The 20,643-nt window shown below is 35.9% G+C and overlaps 1 protein-coding gene across 1 annotated transcript in view; it reads left to right on the top strand.

Moving 5' to 3' along the window:
* Positions 1-3,510: 3,510 nt before the first annotated feature.
* Positions 3,511-20,643, top strand: part of zgc:154058 (Transmembrane protein 150A-like) — an 86,646-nt gene continuing 69,513 nt past the window's right edge. Inside the window, exons 1-2 of the mRNA XM_056470308.1 lie at positions 3,511-3,633; positions 15,188-15,235. Coding sequence (XP_056326283.1) covers positions 3,569-3,633; positions 15,188-15,235 — 113 coding nt within the window. The 5' untranslated portion in view covers positions 3,511-3,568. The remainder of the gene's footprint in view (positions 3,634-15,187; positions 15,236-20,643) is intronic.

Raw genomic sequence — 20,643 nt, 5'->3', positions numbered from 1 at the left:
TTCCATTTCGTTATGAATAGATTTCGCTTCATTGTCTTTCATTATAATGACTTTTTGTGACACTATTTACCTAATCATGCATTCTTGGTTGTTGGTGGTTTTTTCTCCTGGGTACAAAAGATACAATTTGTAATTTTTACTGTTAATCATCAGTTGGCACCATTACTCTTTTAGTATGTAAAAAAAGTTTATGGCTTTTATTTGGTGTTTTATGGAGTAAAACAGCAAATTTCTGTGTGCATGCATAAATACATTTAATATGTTCATAAATAAAAAAAATGAAATCATTAAAAATATAATAAAATATAACCAAATACAGTATCTTCACACACTCTCAGAAATAAAGGTACGTGAGCTGTCACTGGGGTGGTACTTTTTCAAAAGTTACAAAATTGTTCCTCTTAAAATTTGTAGGTTAATATATACTTTTGAAGAAAGCAAGGAACTAAGGTTTTTTGCACTGGAACTATTGATCAACAGTAAAAATTACAATGTTTTACCTCTTTTCAACAGGGAAAACCACCAGCAAGCAATACATAATAATGGCTTTTCAATCAAAAAATGTCATTATAATGGAAGTCATTAGGGCAAAAAAAGCCATCAAGGGTAGTCAATTTTCCCGGAGTGTATTGTTGAGTTTTTGAAAATGTTCAAATCATTTCCCAAAGTATGCATCGAAATAAGAGTTCTCACAAAAAATCATTCCATTTGCTGATACACAGAGAAAGTTGTGGCCAAATTAAGACATCCCCCAACAGCAGGGATGGGCAGTATTTATGATGCAAGATTTCAAATACGTATTTAAAATACAAAATAGTATTTTGTAATTTGTATTTGATAGGGTTGATGAAAATAGGTTAATATTTTGTATTAAAATACTTTAGTGTCTTGTATTTTAGTATTTTTAGCATACTGTAAAATACTTTGTAAAAAGTCTACATTGAGGACATCATAAAAATGCAGCCCCAGATTGAAGCTCTCTCAGTTATTCGCCAGGGTTTGTGATCAGACTACAAAATTGGTTAATATTGAAGAAGTTGATCAATGCTTGAAGTATGGATGGAAATAACGCATCACATATAAAGAAAGTAACTGATAAATAACAGGGGTAGATTTGGGAGCAAGTCAAAAAACATAAAGTCTTACAGTGGCGACACCTACAATACTTCGTTGGTTTCAAACGCCAGTTGCTGATCTCCAGGTGCTCTTTATAGTCAACTTTGACTAAGTTTATCAGTATGAGACAAACATATTTAGTAATGCTCCAGTCTACAGACTGGTCAAAAACTCCCAACTCAGGTTTTATGGCAGGAAAAACAGATAGCAATTTTTTTTGAGATATCAAGTTTTATATTGTGTATTGAAGAGCACAATTGCAAAAACAACAAAAAAAAAGTGATTTATGGAAATGACAAAAACTGGAGATTTTAGTAGTTTTCAGAAATTTATATTGTGAAATTTATATTTATATTGCTTTTATATTGAGTATTGAGGATTTCAGTAGCAAATATTTTGAAACATAAGACTTTTAAAGGACAGTGGCAATTTTCACAATCAAGAGATATAGTGACTTCCAACTCATTATCTGCATTAATGGTTTTTACAGTGATTAAAGAGAACTTTAAGATGAAACTTTCTGGATGAAATTTGTACAAAATCTGATAAAATCAAAGAGAATGAGAAGGTTACATTTTTATGAATACCTCCTCATGTACAGTAGAAGTGAAGGAGCTGGCAGAGCTGATTTAAACTTGCTCAAAGAAACGTTCCTGTCAAACATGGTTTACTTCCCTAAATCAGTTTAATGGTGAAGAGATTGATCCAATAATAGGCCTATTTATGGAAGATTTGCAAAGACATTTCATGCTCCCTTGTAAAAGTATTTTGCAGTATTTTTAAAGTGTTTTATTTTGATACATTTGTGGCTGCTGTATTTTGTAGTTTATTTTGATATACCTAAAATTGATGAATTTGGTATTTTATATATATATAAAAAAAAAAAATAATAATATATATATATATATATATATATATATATATATATATATATATATATATATATATATATATATATATATATATATTCATTCATTCATTCATTCATTCATTTTCTTTTCAGCTTAGTCCCTTTATTAATCTGGGGTCGCCACAGCGGAATGAACCGCCAACTTATCCAGCACATATTTTACACAGCGGATGCCCTTCCAGCTGCATCCCATCACTGGGAAACATCTATACACTCTCATTCACACACATACACTACAGACAATTTAGCTTGCCCAATTCACCTGTAGCGCTTGTCTTTGGACCTCGCGAACGCGAGGAGAACATGCAAACTCCACACAGAAATGGCAAATTGCGCCATCCCCCCTGAACTATCAGCCCCCCGGTTTATTTTTTCCCCCAATTTCTGTTTAACAGAGAGAAGATTTTTAACACATTTCTAAACAGTTTTAACAAAATTATTTAAAATAAAAAATATAAATTAAAACAAAATAGTTAAAACTGCTTTTATTCTAGCTGAAATAGAACAAATAAGAATTTCTCCAGAAGAAAAAAAAAACATTATCAGACATACTGTGAAGATTTTCTTGCTCTGTTGAACATCATTTGGGAAATATTTAAAAAAGAAAAAGAAAATTCAAAGGGGGCTAATAATTCTGACTTCTACTGTATATATATATATATATATATATATATATATATATATATATATATATATATATATATATATATATATATATATATATATATAAATTTACAAACATTCAAACATACTACAGTGCAGTCTCGGGATGTGCTGTGTTGCTGTCTGGAGGCGGAGCTGCGCGAACAGCTGGACTGCTTTAAGTTCGTTTTCAGTCCACACGGCGGGACACGAGACAGCGCTGATCGTCCGAGAGCAACGAGGCTCCAGAATTCCGCCGAAAAACCACCGACCGAGCGAAGCCACAACATCCCACAGCCGCTGTCATCTGAATGCTTGAGGAATAAAGATAAACCTGTAGCCGCTACCGATGATTGACGTTTCTTTTCTGAAGAGTCTGCGCTCCGTCTGAGGATTTAACAAAGGTGGGAGACGCGACCGCGGTCCCCAAAAACAAGGGGGAGGTGAGAGACACACTGCCCGCACTCGACACCGCACACACGGCTGTTTAACCTAACTTCAATCGGCCATTTTGCTGGTTAGCTAAAGAATATTCTTCTGCACAGCAGTTAGGGTTAGAGATGAGCAGATAGAGTTAATAATGTTAAAACAAACAGAAAAATCCAGTGTATGTGTAAATAAGAACATAAAAGTGCTAAATGTATGCATAATAAAACAAAATCTGCAGCTTTGAAAACCAGTATGCTTCTTATGTTCCAAATGCCAATTGTAGAGAACTGTTTATCATGGTGTCTTTAAAAAATATGATTTCTTTTTCATCTCAGGTATGATCTTTAAGATAAGCCTATTTGGGATCATGCAACGGCTATAAATGCGCATTGATGAGCAGAGGGAGACAGGCTGGCGAAGGCGAAAGAAGTGGCTGTTTTGAGGGGAGCAGTAGAGGATCGTGTGCTGGAGATGTCTCTGTGGATGATCTTACCCGTCAGCCTCCCAGCTCTCACCATCACTGGAATATGGGTCGTGTGAGTGCATGGTATTTAAGGTCATATGTGGGTTTTTATCCATCCATGCATATGTTTGGATGAGCATGGATAATACCTGTGCAGATGGCACGCATGCTCTGATTTAGGATTACATAACTGATTTTTTTAACTGGATGCACATCAGCTAACAGTGTGTTTGGGTTAAAAATCTCATTTTGGTGTCTGCAACAAATTACCTTCCTGGTATACACAGTTTTGTATACATTGAAAACATGAAATTAAGGTGTCACTGCCTACGCTGAGGTTTCAAATAACCTTTGTGGAAGTGAAAAGTAAAAAATAATTAGGTGTCACAATGATACTTTGTCATTAAGTGTAACTGATACATTTATTTAAACATAAAACTATAGTTATTCTGAACTGTGCTTAATAAAATGTATTAAATAATGTGATATTACAAAATGTTATTATATTTCATTATAAATTATTGGCAGCCTAGTAGTTTGACAAATAGTTTCAAAATAAAAAACAGTAATAAATTATTTCATCAATACATAAATAATTCAAATAATTAATTAATAGTTTACAAAGTTCCCAAACTTCTTGAAAGTACTTTAATTTCAGACATATGGATTCAAGGCTTGGAAAGAACCTAAAAACAAACGCAGATCCTTGAATATGCTTGAATTAAATTTGAAAACAAACAAACAAAAAGGTTTACGGTGTTATTTCAACAATTGTACTATGCTGCTGTCAAAAACAGAACAAAAAACTGAGAAATGCTTTATAAATTTTTTTTACATTTAAATATTGCACGATAACAATGACAAATAAAGCACATTTGATAGATTTTCAGAGACCGCACTTGAATATTACCAGTATTGAATTCAACGCGTTTTATTAAAGTTCTGTTTAAAACGGTCAAATTACCCTGACATTTTTTATGTAAATATTAAGTGAAATGTTAGGTACAGGAAGGACTTTCACGGCAGGGTATGAATAACTAAGGTGCTTGATTTCAAAACGAATAGTGTTTTAAAAAGTCATTTGCTGCATACCAATTCGCATACTTATGCTACGCCCTAAAAGTATGTACTTTTTTGTGAAGAAAAATATATACTTTTAAGTGTGTAAAAGAAGAGTGTGCAAGCTTTGGGACACACTATTTCTTTGTAAACAGATCATTGTGTTTCTTATTTACGAGCCCTATCAGTCATCCACAAAATTTCCTACTTTATTGGATTAGCAGCAGCAGGTTAATCTTCCATTCATGAGTCTTTCATGCGGAGAAATCTCTTCAGGTCTTTAAATAATTATCATTCAGACTTTAATGTCCAAACATGTCTTCATGTAAGTTTAATATTGTTGTTGCAGATAAAATATAACACCGAAAATGTGATTTAAATATATAGTCAATCAAGCAACTTTACCGAAGCCTCTCTACTTGACGTTTGGTCTCGTGCGTCCATCATGTTTGTAGTTTATTTACACGTTTGACCTGCATTTGTAGTTCCAATTGAATTCACGTCTAAAGCTCAATGTACTGTGGGAAATATCAGCGGTTAGAGTATGGACAGTTCTACACTTAAAATTTTTACTTGAAATAGTAAACCATCCGGGAACCTTTGACATACACTTTTCAACATACTACGATTTGAGACATACTCATTTTATTTTCAAATACAATAAAGGACGGATAGTAAGGGAATTGGGATGCAGTAACTGGAAGTGCTTGAATCTGGTGTCCATGAAAGAGTAGGAACCCTGATTTTAATATATCATCTCATCAAATGTTTGTTGTTGTCCTAAAAAGACGTGGCAAGATTTGTAGGTATACAGTTGAAGTCAGAATAATTAGTCCCCCTGAATTATTAGTCCCCCTGTTTAATTTTTTCTCCAATTTCTGTTTAACGGAGAGACGATTTTTTCAACACATTTGTAAACATAATAGTTTTAATAACTCATTTCTAATAACTGATTTATTTTATCTTTGTCATGATGACAGTACATAATATTTTACTAGATATTTTTCAAGACACTTCTATACAGCTTATTTAAAAAATATTTTTTAAATATTTAAAAAAGCAAAATCAATTCAAAGGGGGGCTAATAATTCTGACTTCAATTGTATATTGGAATATATTGTTACACTCAGTAACATTTTAGTGGGTTTCTTCTATAAGAAATATCTCTACTAAATATCTCTACTAGTAGAGAGTGCAACTCTCTACTAGCCGGGCTTCCAGCTAATTTTATCAAACCTCTTCAGCTGCTTCAGAATGCAGCAGCACGAGTGGTCTTTGATGAACCCAAAAGAGCACATGTCACTCCGCTACTCACTCGTTTGCACTGGCTGCCAGTTGCTGTTCGCATCAAATTCAAAGCTCTGATGTTTGCTTACAAAGCGACCTCTGGCTTTGCTCCTTCTTATCTGCTCTCACTTCTGCAGATTTATGTGCCCTCCAGAAACTTGCGTTCTGTGAATGAACGTCGCCTCGTGGTTCCATCCCTAAGAGGGAAGAAATCACTTTCCAGAACTCTCGCATTCAATCTGCCCAGTTGGTGGAATGAACTCCCTAACTGCATCAGAACAGCAGAGTCACTTGCTGTCTTCAAGAAACGACTAAAAACTCAACTATTTATTCTCCACTTTCCTTCCTAATCTGTAACTGACTCTCTGGCTGTACCACTAACTGTACACTCTCAAGAAAAAAAAAAAAAAAACATTACTAATGCTTTGCTTCTTAGACTTTACACACCTGAAACTTGTCTATAGCGCTTGTTCACTGCTGCTCTTATAGTTGTGTGAATTGCTTCCTTGTCCTCATTTGTAAGTCGCTTTGGATATAAGCGTCTGCTAAATGGCTAAATGCAAATGTAAATATCAGTCTTTACTCAGAATTTCCTTTTAAACAGGACACAAACTGATGTACAAAAAAAGCTGTATTACCTTTTTTCATCATTTACCCAAATACACAAATTGTGTGTTTGGTAAATTTCAACATTATGGTTTGTTTTCATTGCGTGGTGTAGCTAATATAGGATATGTTGAAATGTGGTCTAATTTTACATTTGGCTTGCATTGAAATGAGTTTTATAGTATATACAGTGACCAAGGGATTGCCCAAGAGTCTGCAATGCCTCTAGGTTCGTGTTTTGACACCAAAGTTTCCAGTGTAACTTATAATTAGTTGCGGAAAGGATACAATTACTAGCTACAGCATCTGAAACGCTGCCACTTTCAGCAGAATTCATAGTCAGATACCTGAGCTTACTTTTTTTACACATAAAACTGCAATATTGACTCGTCTGAACTTGCCTGAAAAATATTGAAGACTTTGAGGTCATTTTAAATAATGCTTTCATGCTTAAAGAAAAAAAAATGGAGAGAGCGACCATCACTGCCAGCATGTGACTTGAAGAATAGTTTGACATTATTGAAGTTGTAGGAAGACAGGGGGCTGTTTAATACCTTTTATGCAGTTGTATTTTCATGAAGGTGCACTGCTGTATTGCCGTCTCATTGCTTGTCCAAACTTCCTTCCTCTGGAATGCTTGCAGGCGCCCTGTTTCTACAGGGAGTTCAAGATCCCCTTCCTCTCCTGTAGAGCCTTGAGTTTGAAGTGAGGTGCTTACATAAAGCCTCAGCGAGTAAAACAGAGGAGGGCAGCATCAGCGGCTTATCATTTACTATGAGAGAGAGAGAGAGGGAGAATGAGAGAGAATGTTTGGTTTATTCTATCCGTGACTCCTGTAGTGATGGTCTGGGAGAGGTTCCCAACACAACATGGACTAAACTTGTCTCATTTCAGAGACTTTTTCTTCCATTATGCATGCAAGACAGAGCATGTTTTTTTTTTATAGCTGGAAATGGAACCTCTAATTACGACCTATAAAAGAACTGAGTTAACGTTACTAAAAACAACAACTAAGAGTTCAAAGCACAACTGAGGCAGTTTAGTGTGTTTTCACAATTGATGAAAGTTTTTTAATTTTATTTATTTGAACACATAGAGGCAGTTTTTAATAGTATGCCTCCCCCAGTTAAACCCCAATGGAGTGGCTGTTTAAATTATTCAGGCTACAATATAAAAAAAAGTTTCCATTTATAGTCGAGGGTAAGTTTCCAAGTCAGAGTTTCCATTTGGACGTTATTTCTATACGTTGAGGCTGTTGTTTGTGGTAACGCTGCATGGTCCCACAATAACGTGCTCCTCCCTGCACAGTTGTGTTTATGCAAGCAACACAGAATATTTATTCATAACAAAGGCTTTATATTTTAAAGCTTGTGCATAGTAACAGAGGAAACTGACAGTGCTTGCTATCAAAGGTTCGGATGTACAAGCAATGTGCCGTACTATTTGTTGATGAAGCATAGTTTTTTAGTCGAATCACCTACATGATAAAACACTATAGTCATTTATAGTAAATACTTTAGTGTTTTTAAACCTTCGATGCTAAAGTGAATTATACTGTATATATTAGACACTCAAAAAAGATTTGTTGCTGTTTATTCAAACTACGTATTTGAAATGAGCTGAAACAACACAATTCTTGAGTTGTTTAGGGACAACTTAATTGTTTTATGTTCAATCCACTTACATTTGTTAAAACAGTTCATGTTGGGACTAGGCATGGGCTGGTATAAGATTCTGATGGTGTAATAACCTTGGTTAAAAGTATCGCAGTTTCACGGTATTGTGATTACTGCTCTGAAATGTGTTCTTTTTAAATGTCTGGTAAAAACATTTTTTCCCCCCCTTTGAACACAATAGATCTTATTTTAATGTATTTTGGAACAGTAAACATGTCAGGCTAAATAATTTTAATTAATTATTGACTTCTGCTGTCTTCATTAGTTTTTAAAACAGATTTTTTTACTATCTAAAATGGCATTTTTGGATGTTTTCTGCTGGAGATACTGTTGTCCTAAAAAACTAAACAAAAAAAAAAAATAAAAACCTTACATATATATTAGGAATGGTATAGCAGAAAATCTTGCTGGTTTTAAAACCTTGACTTTTCCAAAATCACGTTATACCTTGAAAACGGTTATCGTCCCATGCCGAGTTGGGACAACATGAAGGAATTGTGTGTTTTTACAACTCTTTGATAAAGATACAGCCTTGAGTAATATTAACTAAAGTGAACTGACAAATTGTAATCAATTCTGTAGCATATTTTTGTTTTTTACTACAGTAAACTGTGGTGTATTGTAGTATAATTTATATAGTTGTAGAAAAGCTAGTACAGTATTGGGTCATTTGTTTATATTACTATAATTGTTACCGCAGCAACAACAGAATTAAAACAATAGATTAATTCAAGTGTTTCACTATAGTATGGTTCAAAACCTCTGTAGTATTTACTATAAATTACTAAAGTATTTTTGTTCATGTGGGCAGGTTTGTTTTCTGGTTTCACTGTACACTGTAGAAATGCTGGGTTCCACACAATCGATTTGTGTTGAGACAACATGAATTAGGTTAATACACACACACACACACACACACACACACACACACACACACACACACACACACACACACACACACACACACACACACATTTTTTTTTTGTTATTATTTATTTATTACTTATTTAGGGCAACACTTATTCCACATTAAAATGTAGTGGTCAGCTCACAATTCAGGAAACATTTGAAAAACAAAATCGCTTTTGCACCTACAACCAAGCATGCTTTACAGCTAAACAGTGCAGTGGCTTATTTATATCCACAGAAAAGAAAGACATCTTGGCATGCCTTTTCAAGTAAAGAAATCTGTGTTTTTAAAACTGATGAAAATAGCAGACATCTATGATTTATTTGTATTATTTAGCCTGACCGTTCCAAAATATTTCAAATGTGTAAAATAAAACAAAAAAAGTTAAATATATTGGGTTCAATGGGGGAAAAGTTTTTTGACCAAGACATTTAAAAAGAACATATCTTAGAGCAGTAATCACAATATCATAATACCGTGAAACTGATATTTTTATCTTAGTTTTTCATACCGTCAGAATTGTCCTGTGATCATTTTCATACCCAGTTTTTTTAAAGAATAGAAAGCCTAAAAAACTGTGCATGTTATTATCTATGTATTAAAATATATAATTTATGAATTTATTTTAGTATTTTTGTCAAGTTTGTTTATTGTACATACTGTACATACACAATAGTGATTTTGTTTTTTTAAAAATGCTGTTTTGGTGTGGATGGAGTGGCAAATTGAAAGAGAAAAAAACTTTTTTAGACTTTAGTCAAATTGGTCACTTTTCCATCAAGTAGCACAACAAAACAGAATGCAAACAGAAGTATATAATTTTATGTTAATTAATAACTCAAATCGCTGTTTAATTTAAATAATTTTCAAAAAAAATGTCCCAAGATGTATTTAATTACAATCCGGTTTTGACTCACTAATGAACAAAAACTATAAACCTAAATCACATACTTACTCCCAGGGCCATTTTAAATCGAAGTTGATATTTAGCCGAACCAGGTTGGTGTTTCGTAACATCTAGTTTTGCTGAGGTGGGTTGTTAGCCCAACGCTCATCCCCCAACCTGGAGGACCAGGACATACACACATACACTATGGACAATTTAGCTTACCCAATACACCCATAGCACATATCTTTGGGGGAAACCGGAGGAAACCCCAAGTAAACACGGGAGAGAACATGTAAACTTCACACAGAAATGCCAACTGACCCAGCCGGGGCTTGAACCAGCAACCTTCTTGCTGTAAGGCGACATCGCTACCCACTACTACCGTGTCACCCCCAAACCTAAATCACATGCAAATCGCAACAAGTAGGTAAAAGAATAACTAATAGAAAATAATATGTTAAGATTTAGTGTAAATCATGGTTCACCAAAGAAAATGTAAATTCTGTCCTTGGGCTAGGCGATATGGCAAAAATGCAATCTCAATAATTACCTCAACAATGACTGAAGCCACAAAAATTAAAGTTCATTAAATGGCGTAACATATTTTCCGCTGATAAATTTTCGGTGGCCAAAAATTCACTACATAATGTCAAACGCACTTCTAGATTCCCATTGTTGTATATTGCTGATATGTGATTGGCTCTTAGATCAGTATAGAGTAAAAAAGTCCAGAGCTAGGGCTGGGCGATTTGGCCTAAAATCTGAATCTCGATTAATTGAACATTTTAGCTCTGTTACGATTACTGAACGATTATTTCATTTACTTATTTATTTTTAATTTTTTGCCCTCATAGTTCACTGACAGGTTTTGTAGAGTAAATATGCCAACATATGAGAGATATTTGAATGTAGGGTGCATTACTTGATTTTAAAATAATTGAAAGAAACACGCACTATCTACTATCTGTGATTATTTATTGAACATTAATGTTGAACAACTAAAGTTAAAATACACATTGCCTAAAAAGAACAGTCAAAAAAGAACCAGGGAAAGTAACTGAAAAAAACTGACCTGGAAAAATTTGATCGATTACAGATTCTGAACGTAGATTCCGATTACTTTTCGATTAATCGCCCAGCCCTATCAAGAGTTTAGCATTGTTTCTGACGTTAATTTTATCGTAATTCGATATATCGTTTATCGGCCCAGCCCTATTCTGTCCTCATTTACTTCAAATCTGGGGTGCGTTTCCCAAACAACGACATAACTCGCGGCTGAACTATCGTAGTACGATGCAACGTTTGGGAAAAGAACAATGTAGTGATGAGTGTTTCCCAAAACCCGTAGTTTCTCTGTTGCAGATCCATCATTTGAACCACCTTAGTTATAACATAAAACGCCCATAATGATGCTCTAAACGGGCTGGAGGAACATCTTCTTTAGAGAAGAACCCCATAGTTTCCTTGTGCAAATTATATTGTTTTACACGCACATGCATAAAAAAAAAAAAAATCCAATATAAGTTTTAGTAAAAATATGCACTCGTTTTCCATATTAATTAAAATGTATGTAAATGGCAAATATAGGATCAATGTTTCCTTTACAAATATTATTAAGAATATTCCCTATTCTATTCTAAAACATAAAATCACTTACAAAAGCTAACACATATTCTAATATCATATAAATCATGTAAATAATTAAATGAGGCAATTTATTAAGAAATGAAATTTAATATTTATTATTTATTAGGAAATTTTAAAAATCCTACTTTAATAATAATATTAATGATGATGATGATGATGATAATGATTATTATTTTCAGTATTGTTATTATTGTTAAGTATGATATTGTTTATTTATTTTTTATTTTTTTGAAAAGTCTACTTTTACAATTTGACAGATGCAAACCACTGCAGAAATGTTCTAACTATGTCATATACAGTAGGCTACATTTTTAAATAAATAACCAATAAATTAAAAGCATGAACTTATGCTGTTTTTTGTTGTGTTCAAAATGACATCAATGTTTTCAAAGTGCACTGTGAAGGGAGCACAATTGTAAACATGAAGATCGCTAAAACTGAACTGTAAAAATACTTTGAAAGCAAATAACACCTAAGAGAGATTACGTTTAAATGTTAGAGTGTTCTGAATGAATCGGGCATAGGGAGGATAACTGGGAATAGAACACAGCCAGGAACTATGTTTCTAACTACAGCTCCAGAGGTGTAGTTGCAAGTGCACAAGTTTGCGACGCAGTTTGCGAATGTTCGTTGGAACGATGGATTTGGGAAACGCACCCCTGGTTTGATTCATGGCAGAACATAAACAAATATATTTTGAGAAATATCTCTGTATTTTTAGTGTATACAGTAAAAACTTTTAGGTCGCCTGTATTCTTTAATAAATAAAGTCATGTTTGGTGTGTGAATCAGTCATGACAGAATTACTGTGTGCGTGAGCTATAAGTTTCTTGTGGCCTGTACAAAATCAAAGATTTTGAAAGTAACACACATTTAGGAGATATTGATTCCTGTCACTCCGGGCTGGGCCAGTTGGCATTTCTGTGTGGAGTTTGCATGTTCTCCTTGTGTTGGTGTGGGTTTCCTCCAGGTACTCTGGTTTCCCCCACAGTCCAAACACATGTGCTATAGGTGAATTGGGTAAGCTAAATTGTCTGTAGTGTATGAGTGTGTGAGTGTGAGAGTGAATGGGTGTTTCCCAAAACTGGGTTGTGGCTGGAACTGCATCCACTGTGTAAAACATGCTGGAATAGTTGATGGTTCATTCTGCTGTGAAATAGAGACTAAGCTGAAGGAAAATGAATGAATGAATGATTCCTGTCACAAGTTATTTCAGAAAGCCCATCCAGATCTTCTGGTGAACAGATGGGTTCTGCTATCCTAACTGGTTTTCTCTGAGTCAGGCCTGAGTGTGTTTGTGTGCGACTCTCAGTGATGTTGAGAGTGACCTGGTAACAGCCTGTGTGAATATTCACAACACCAGCCGGGGCAGATGGCAGAATGTTTGTTTACCAAATGTAATTTCCCTCTGAGTTGTGCTAAGTGTAGAGCTAGGCACAGGTGATCTGTCTTATAGTGGACACACACACACACACACACACACACACAAGCACACACATTTACTAGAGATGAAAACAAACCTAATTGCTGCTTAGCCCACTTTTGACCCTGCGTGTTGTCAGAAGCAGTTACACTGGACAAATGCAAATGTGTTTGTGTGTATGTCAACAGTGAGATCCGCTTGAGAGAAAGACGGGCTGAGATGGTATCCAGTGGCAGGTGCTGAGTGTGTTTACCTTCCACTGAGTGCTTTATAGCACTTTCTTGTGCCGTTGTCCACTTATAAGCAACTTTTCCTTGCTTGGAAATGCTCTTTCATCAGATTTTGTAAAAGTCATTCGGCAAATGTTTGCTTGTACCTTTATCTGATAGTCCGGTGTTCATTGACATCTTATGAGGGTCAGTGTGACTGGATTAGGAGGGTGTTGACCTTATTTCATCAGCGTGAGTAAAGAATGTCACATAACGATGGTGTAAGCTAAAATTGACTAATATTCTAGAGCTTGCTGGTTTTTGGTTGTGTGCTAGTTGAAAGTCTTGTCTGAAGAACTTTTTTATCAGTAAACTTAGAGGCCGTTACAGGTGTATAGGATGCTGGCCCTCCACACTTTGCACATTTTATATGTCGTCTTTATTTAAGGGGTTAGTTCACTCAAAAATGACAATTCTGTTATTAATTGTTTCAGAACCCTGGGGCGTTCATTCATCTTCAAAACACAAATGAAGATATTTTAGATGAAATCAGAGAGCTCTCTCTCATCCTCCACTGACATAAATGGTCCCAAGATGTGCAGAAAAAGAACCAAAAACACATTCAGTGTGTCTTTACTGGTTCAACTGTAATCATAAGAAACTCCAAGAACACATTTGTTTGCAAAACTGTTGTTCTAACTTCCACGTTAAAGTATGATGCATTTATTGCGGGTAGTACATGCTTGCATTTTGCACTGCCCATAATAAAAACACACCCTGATATAGGCAAATAGAGACATATTCATTCATTCATTCATTCATTCATTGAGCCAAAATTGTTCTTAAAGCTTCTTTGATTACAGAACAACTGAAGACACACGGAATGGTTTGATAATGTTTTTGGTTTCTTTTCTAGACTGAACATCTTAGGATCATTGCTGTCTATGGAGGACGAGAGAGCTCTTGGATTTCATCTAAAATATTTGCATGCAAAACTAAAGATGAATGCAGGACTCAGGAGATTGGAACTGAGTAGAGTATTCCTATCAGGGGTTTACGATATTTAACATTTGATACTTATTTATTTTAAAATAATGACCAAGCAGGGCGGCGCAGTGGTCATCTTACAGCAAGAAGGTCTCTGGTTCGAGCCTCGACTGGGTCAGTTCTGTGCGGAGTTTGCATGTTCTCCCTGTGTTCGCGTGGGTTTCCTCCGGGCGCTCCGGTTTCCCCCACAAGTCCAAAGGCATGCGCTATAGGTGAATTGGATAAGCCAAATTGTCCATAGTGTATGTGTGTGAATGAGAGAGTATGGGTGTTTCCCAGTGATGGGTTGCAGCTGGAAGGGCATCCGCTGCAAAAACATATGCTGGATAAGTTGGAGGTTGATTTCGCTGTGGCGACCCCTGATTAATAAAGGGACTAAGCTGAAAAAAAAGTGAACATCATTATAATGTCAGTAAATGATGACATCATTTAGTTTTTGGGTGCATAGTCCCTATTCGAAACTCGAAAGTTCAAAAAATTTGCTCCTATTCGAAATGTTTTTTTATTTTGACAGAATCATGGCTGCATATTTTATTTTTATTTAATTTATTGTTTTTTTTATTATGGTTTTATCAATAAATTCTCAAGTATTGCAGGACTTTTACTAACAGTTTCAATACATGCTATAGAAGTAAATTGCTCATTGTTTGTTAATTTTAGTTCATACATTCACTGTTAACAAATGAGACCTTCTTTAAAAGTTCTACTGATGTAAAATTACAGCTGTAATAATGTATTAGTCATAATCGATTTTAAATTAGATGTCTTCTTGCGAGTAGGAATATGATGCTCATTTAAATGCTTCTTTGAAACTTTTGTTCTGGTTCGTGCTGATTATATTACATTGGTTAATGTATCATTTCTATTTTTCCAGGTATGCTTTGGCCTTATATAACCAGCATGTCTGTCCTGTGGACAACTGGTAAGTTTTTTTTAATTATGTTATTGATTATATTATGCTATGGTTTAAAAAATATATATTTATGTATATATAATTTAATGTTTAGCAAAAAATTATATAAATTCAGTATTGCAAAAAAATATAAAATGTAAAAATAAAACAATATTTATTTAAATATTGATAAATAGGACACATTTATTTATTAACGTATTTAAATGTAATATTTTAGAATCATTAATTCATTTTCTTTTCGGCTTATTCCCATTATTAATCAGGGGTCGCCACAGCGGAATGACAGCAGAATAAATGGCACCCTGGGCGAAACCACCCCAAAAATACCCCCTCCCCATCCCATAGAAATAAAGACACTATGCAAATATTCAAAGTATTTAAATATATACATTTGAAATGGCAGCACTGTTGCGCAGTGGGTAGCACGATCGCCTCATAGCAAGAAGGTCACTGGTTTGAACCCGGAGCTGAGCCAGTTGGCATTTCTGTGTGGAGTTTGCATGTTCTCCCCGTGTTTGCGTGGGTTTCCTCCGGGTGCTCCGGTTTCCCCCACAGTCCAAACACATGCCCTATAGGTGAATTGGGTACGCTAAATTGTCTGTAGTGAATGAGTATGTATGAATGTTTCCCAGTGCTGGGTTGCAGCTGGAATGAATGAATGAATACATTTAAAATAATAAATATAAATACATTTAAATATATTTATTTTCAATAAATATAGAAATTTATTATTATTATTATACAAATATTATTCTAAATAAATAACAAATCAATCCTAAATGTAATTGAAAAACTATGTAAAGACACAATTGGAGTAATATTCTAAGACTTTTGCATGAATATTAGTTACGACAGTTCTATAGAATACAAAAAATATGTTTTATAGAATTATCTGTTGTCTTAGACCCGACTCATGGGCGAGAATTAATGTTTGAGTTACCTCCCTGACTCATTATTCCTCCTTTCTGCTACATAGCCATGCTTACTCAAAGTAACATCATCATCATATGATATAAACTTTAGTTTTGTCGACTTGCATGTCGACACATATCAGCGTGCATGTAAACAACCAGGATCAGGAGGAGCGCGGGAATGGCTTTCTGTGCACATGCGTTAATAGGGTATATGCCGAAGCATGCTAATAGGACTTTTAATTTGCCAGGAACCTGGGTTAAGCGCTTCTGGTCAACTGTTTGCAATTGCAAAATCAGCGCGTTTAATGTCTGTTTTCTTTTAAAATCAGTGATCTCCACTGGCTGAGTGATATCCGATATGAAGTGGGTCTCAGATTGTACAAGAAGCACTGCATTAAATTACATTTTTCCCTGCCATGTCTTTATAATATGAGCATTTATTTTACCACAGTATATTCAATGGAGCTTCTGCGCTAGCCTGCCGATTCTGACAGACACGTGCGAGTAAATGGCTTTTTGTCTCATGTTATGCTTGAGCAACTGAATGAATGCCAAAGTCTATTTAACTGATTGTATTTTAATTACATTACAGCATCGATGCTGTAAAAGGAATCGTATAAAATGGAAAAAAAACTCACAATAACCGGTCACCGGAAGTTTATGGGAACAACACCAGCTCGGCATATACCCTATTTGTTTTCACCAGCGTTGTTTCGGTTGCACATACAGTAGAGAATAAAAAACTTGCACATGCTAAAGATGCCAAATGTGAATGGTCCCTAATGTCTTTATTCTTGGATAACCACTCTAAATTAATACACGTGCGTAAAGTAACGTGGAACGGAGCTTTGCAGAGCAACAAATGTGTACAATTGGAAAGGGGGCGGTATATGATGGAATAATGATTTATCTCGATTAATTCTTTTTCATAATCGTTAGAAGCCGAAATCGAAACCGGATTTTCGATTAATTGCACAGCCCTAGTTTCTTTCCATATTTTTTAATAAAATGACCATTACATAAACTTAATATTTTAACAAAAAATTAATAACGGTGGTGCAGTGGGTAGCACAAATGCCTCACAGCAAGAAGGTTGCTGGTTCGAGCCTCGGCTGGGTCAGTTGGCATTTCTGTGTGGAGTTTGCATATTCTCCCCGTGTTGGCGTGGGTTTCTTCTGGGTGCTCCGGTTTCCCCCACAAGTCCATAGACATGTGGTTTGGGTGAATTGGGTAAGTTAAATTGTCCATAGTGTATGTGTGTGAATGAGTGTGTATGGATGTTTCCCAGTGATGGGTTGCAGCTGTAAGTGCATGTGTAAAACATATGCTAGATAAGTTGGCGGTTCCGCTGTGGCGACCCCCATATAAATAAAGGGACTAAGCCGAAAAGCAAATGAATAAATGAATGAATTGTTTTTAGTTTTAACCCTAACGCTGACTATTGATCCTGGTTTTACCACATTTATCCCTAATATTTGCATGTTTATTAATGTTTGCTTCATCAAATTTGGACAGAAGTTAATTTGTATGCTTGTGCTTTGAGGCTATTAATGATTTACTAATGAGAATTAGCAACAGAGAGAGGGGGAGACCTTCTGGCTCTGTATCTACACTTTCTTCTGCTCCAATGAGTGATGTATTTGATATGAGATGCTGAACGAGTGTCCAAATCCGCTCTCATTAACTTTATTTGCTTCAAGAACATGTCAGCCAGTGAAGACCTGAAGCTTGCTTGTTTTCATTGCTAATCGCAGGTTAACTTGTTCTTCATACCAAGAGGGCTTTAGTCAAACATTAGCATATGACGGTGTCTGTGTAGTGTCTGTCTTAAATGTTAGCACTGCTGTCTGGCTTTGGGGAGGAACCACACTGTGCCTTAATTATTAAAGCAGGAATAATGGCATCAGTGTGTGAGTCTGTCTCATCATTATAATGGCGAATAAACTGTCTCAGAATATCACTGAAAAATATCTGTCTGTCATGTGTTGAGCGAATAAAGCATTTCTTTTCTAACAGCGCATAGTGGAGCTGAGGCTGAGCAAATAAGATCAAATTCAGTGTGTTTAATGAAACCGAACCCACAGGCTGCCTTTACCTTTTCTGAGTGCTTTGCATTCCTGTGTAATTTTTTACACTCTGGAAACAACAGTGGTCTTTCATCTGTTTTTTCCCCTTGGTAGGAGGAGTGTTAGCGCTGTAGTGCGGGGTGTGTTTGCTTTAGTAATGAAGTGTAGCCACATTATGTTTGCCCGGAGTTCTGCATGGTGGAGTATGAATTGAAGTTATGGCGGCTGTCAAAACACCTTTCTGAGTTATAAAGGCTCGTACACACCAAGGACCAGGAGTTTATTTTATTAAAAAAAAGATACCTCTGTATTTGTTTGTCATGAGTACAATGCTAAAACTGACAGTAGGTTGGGAGAACGTCCCTGCCTCTGGGTGATTTACTGAATCATTGATTCAAATGTTTCATTCAAAACAATTGATTCAGTGGCATATTGAAAGTGCAATAGCTGATTGTGTACTACAGAAACTATTTTGTTATGCTGGTTAGATCCTGATAACAGTCATTAAATTAAGTGGTCAAAGTGTATTTATGCAGTGCATCCAGAAAGTATTCATAGCGCTTCACTTTTTCCACATTTTTTATGTTACAGTCTTATTCCAAAATGGATTAAATTAATTGATTTCCTCAATTCTACACACAATACCGCAAAATGACAATGTGAAAAAAAGAGTTTTTGAAATTGTTGCAAATTTATTAAAAATAAAAAGCCTGATTTCCCAGTGATGGGTTGCGGCTGGAAGGGCATCCGCTGTGTAAAACATATGCTGGATAAGTTGGCGGCCCCCAATCAATAAAGAGAGTAATCCGTAAAGAAAATGAATGAATGAATGAATAAAAAGCCTGAAAAATCACATGTACAGAAGTATGTACATGAGCCTTTGCTCACTACTTTTGTTGATGCAACTTTGGCAGTAAGTACAGCCTCAAGTCTTTTTGAATATGATGCCACAAGCTTGGCACACCTGTCTTTGGGAATTTTTTCCCATTCCTCTTTGCAGTACCACTCAAGCTCTATAAGGTTGGATGGGAAGCGACGGTGTACAGCCATTTTCAGATGTCTCCAGAGATGTTCAATAGGATTTAGGTCTGGGCTCTGGCTGGGCCACTCAAGGACATTCACCGAGTTGTTGTATAGCCATTCTATTGATATTTTGGTGGTGTGCTTTGGTTCATTGTCCTGCTGAAAGATGAACCGTCGCCACAGTCTGAGGTCAAGAGCACTCTGAAGCAGGTTTTTATTCAGGATGTCTCTGTACATTGCTGCATTCATCTTTCCCTCTATCCTGACTAGTCTTCTGGTTCCTGCTGCTGATAAACATCCCCACAGCATGATGCTGCCCCACATCCCCACAGCATGATGCTACCACCACCATGCTTCACTGTAGGGATGGTATTAGCCTGGTGATGATCAGTGCCTGGTTTTCTCTAAACGTAACGCCTGGCATTTTAGTCTCATCAGACCAAGGAATTTTGTTTCTTATGGTCTGAGAGTCCTTCAGATGCCTTTTGGCAAATTCCAGGCGGGAGTGGGTTCCATCTGGCCACTCTACCATACAGGCCTGATTGGTGGATTGCTGCACAGAAGGTTGTCCTTCTGTAAGGTTCTCCTCTCTCCACAGAAGAACGCTGGAGCTCAGACAGCGTGACCATGGGGTTACTGATCACCTCTCTGACTAAGGCCCTTCTCCCCCGGTCACTCAGCTTCGATGGCCGGCCAGCTCTAGGAAGAGTCCTGGTGATTCCAGACATCTTCCAATAACGGATGATGGAGGCCACTGTGCTCATTGGATCTTTCAGAGCATCAGAAATTTTTCTGTCACCTTCCCCAGCCAGTTTGTCTAATCAAAACGCTTGGTCCACGATGGGCTGTCCTACATGCCTGTTAAAATATGCAATTGCTTAAAGATTATTGCACACTGAATCTGAAATTTCACACTGCCTCCAAAACTTTCGTCCATAATAAAAAAATATTCAAACCGGGTTTGATTTTTATTTTTTTTCGCTTTTCGCATCTGAAAAGCTCTTTGAGAGGTGTTTTGACAGTTCAGAGCCACCGTACAAGCAAAAAGCTAAATATAGAATAAAGAATAAATATAAAATAAAGACAGAATGTGGCAGACAGTTGAGAACCCGTGACTGGATTTAGTGACTGGCACAACTCTGGCTTGCTGCTGTTTGGTGTGTGTGTCCATACATTTGACGTACTGGTCATAGACATTATAATAGAAAGCATTTCGGTCCATTGCTTCGACATTTCAGTGCGGCTGCCATCGATAATAATCTATAGTAATGTACCAAAATTCCACTGATTTCCTGAAATAAACTTTGCATTTGAGGAAAATCCAGATAAATTGCGTTTTTTGGTAATTGACTAATTAATACACATTGGACTCAGTGTGCAAGGTTTGTTAACATGACAAATTTTTCATATATGA

The sequence above is a fragment of the Danio aesculapii genome, chromosome 13 (assembly GCF_903798145.1).
Source record: "Danio aesculapii chromosome 13, fDanAes4.1, whole genome shotgun sequence".
NCBI lineage: Eukaryota > Metazoa > Chordata > Actinopteri > Cypriniformes > Danionidae > Danio > Danio aesculapii.
Note: the sequence above shows the minus strand (reverse complement) of the source record. Positions and strands in the feature narration are given on the sequence as shown.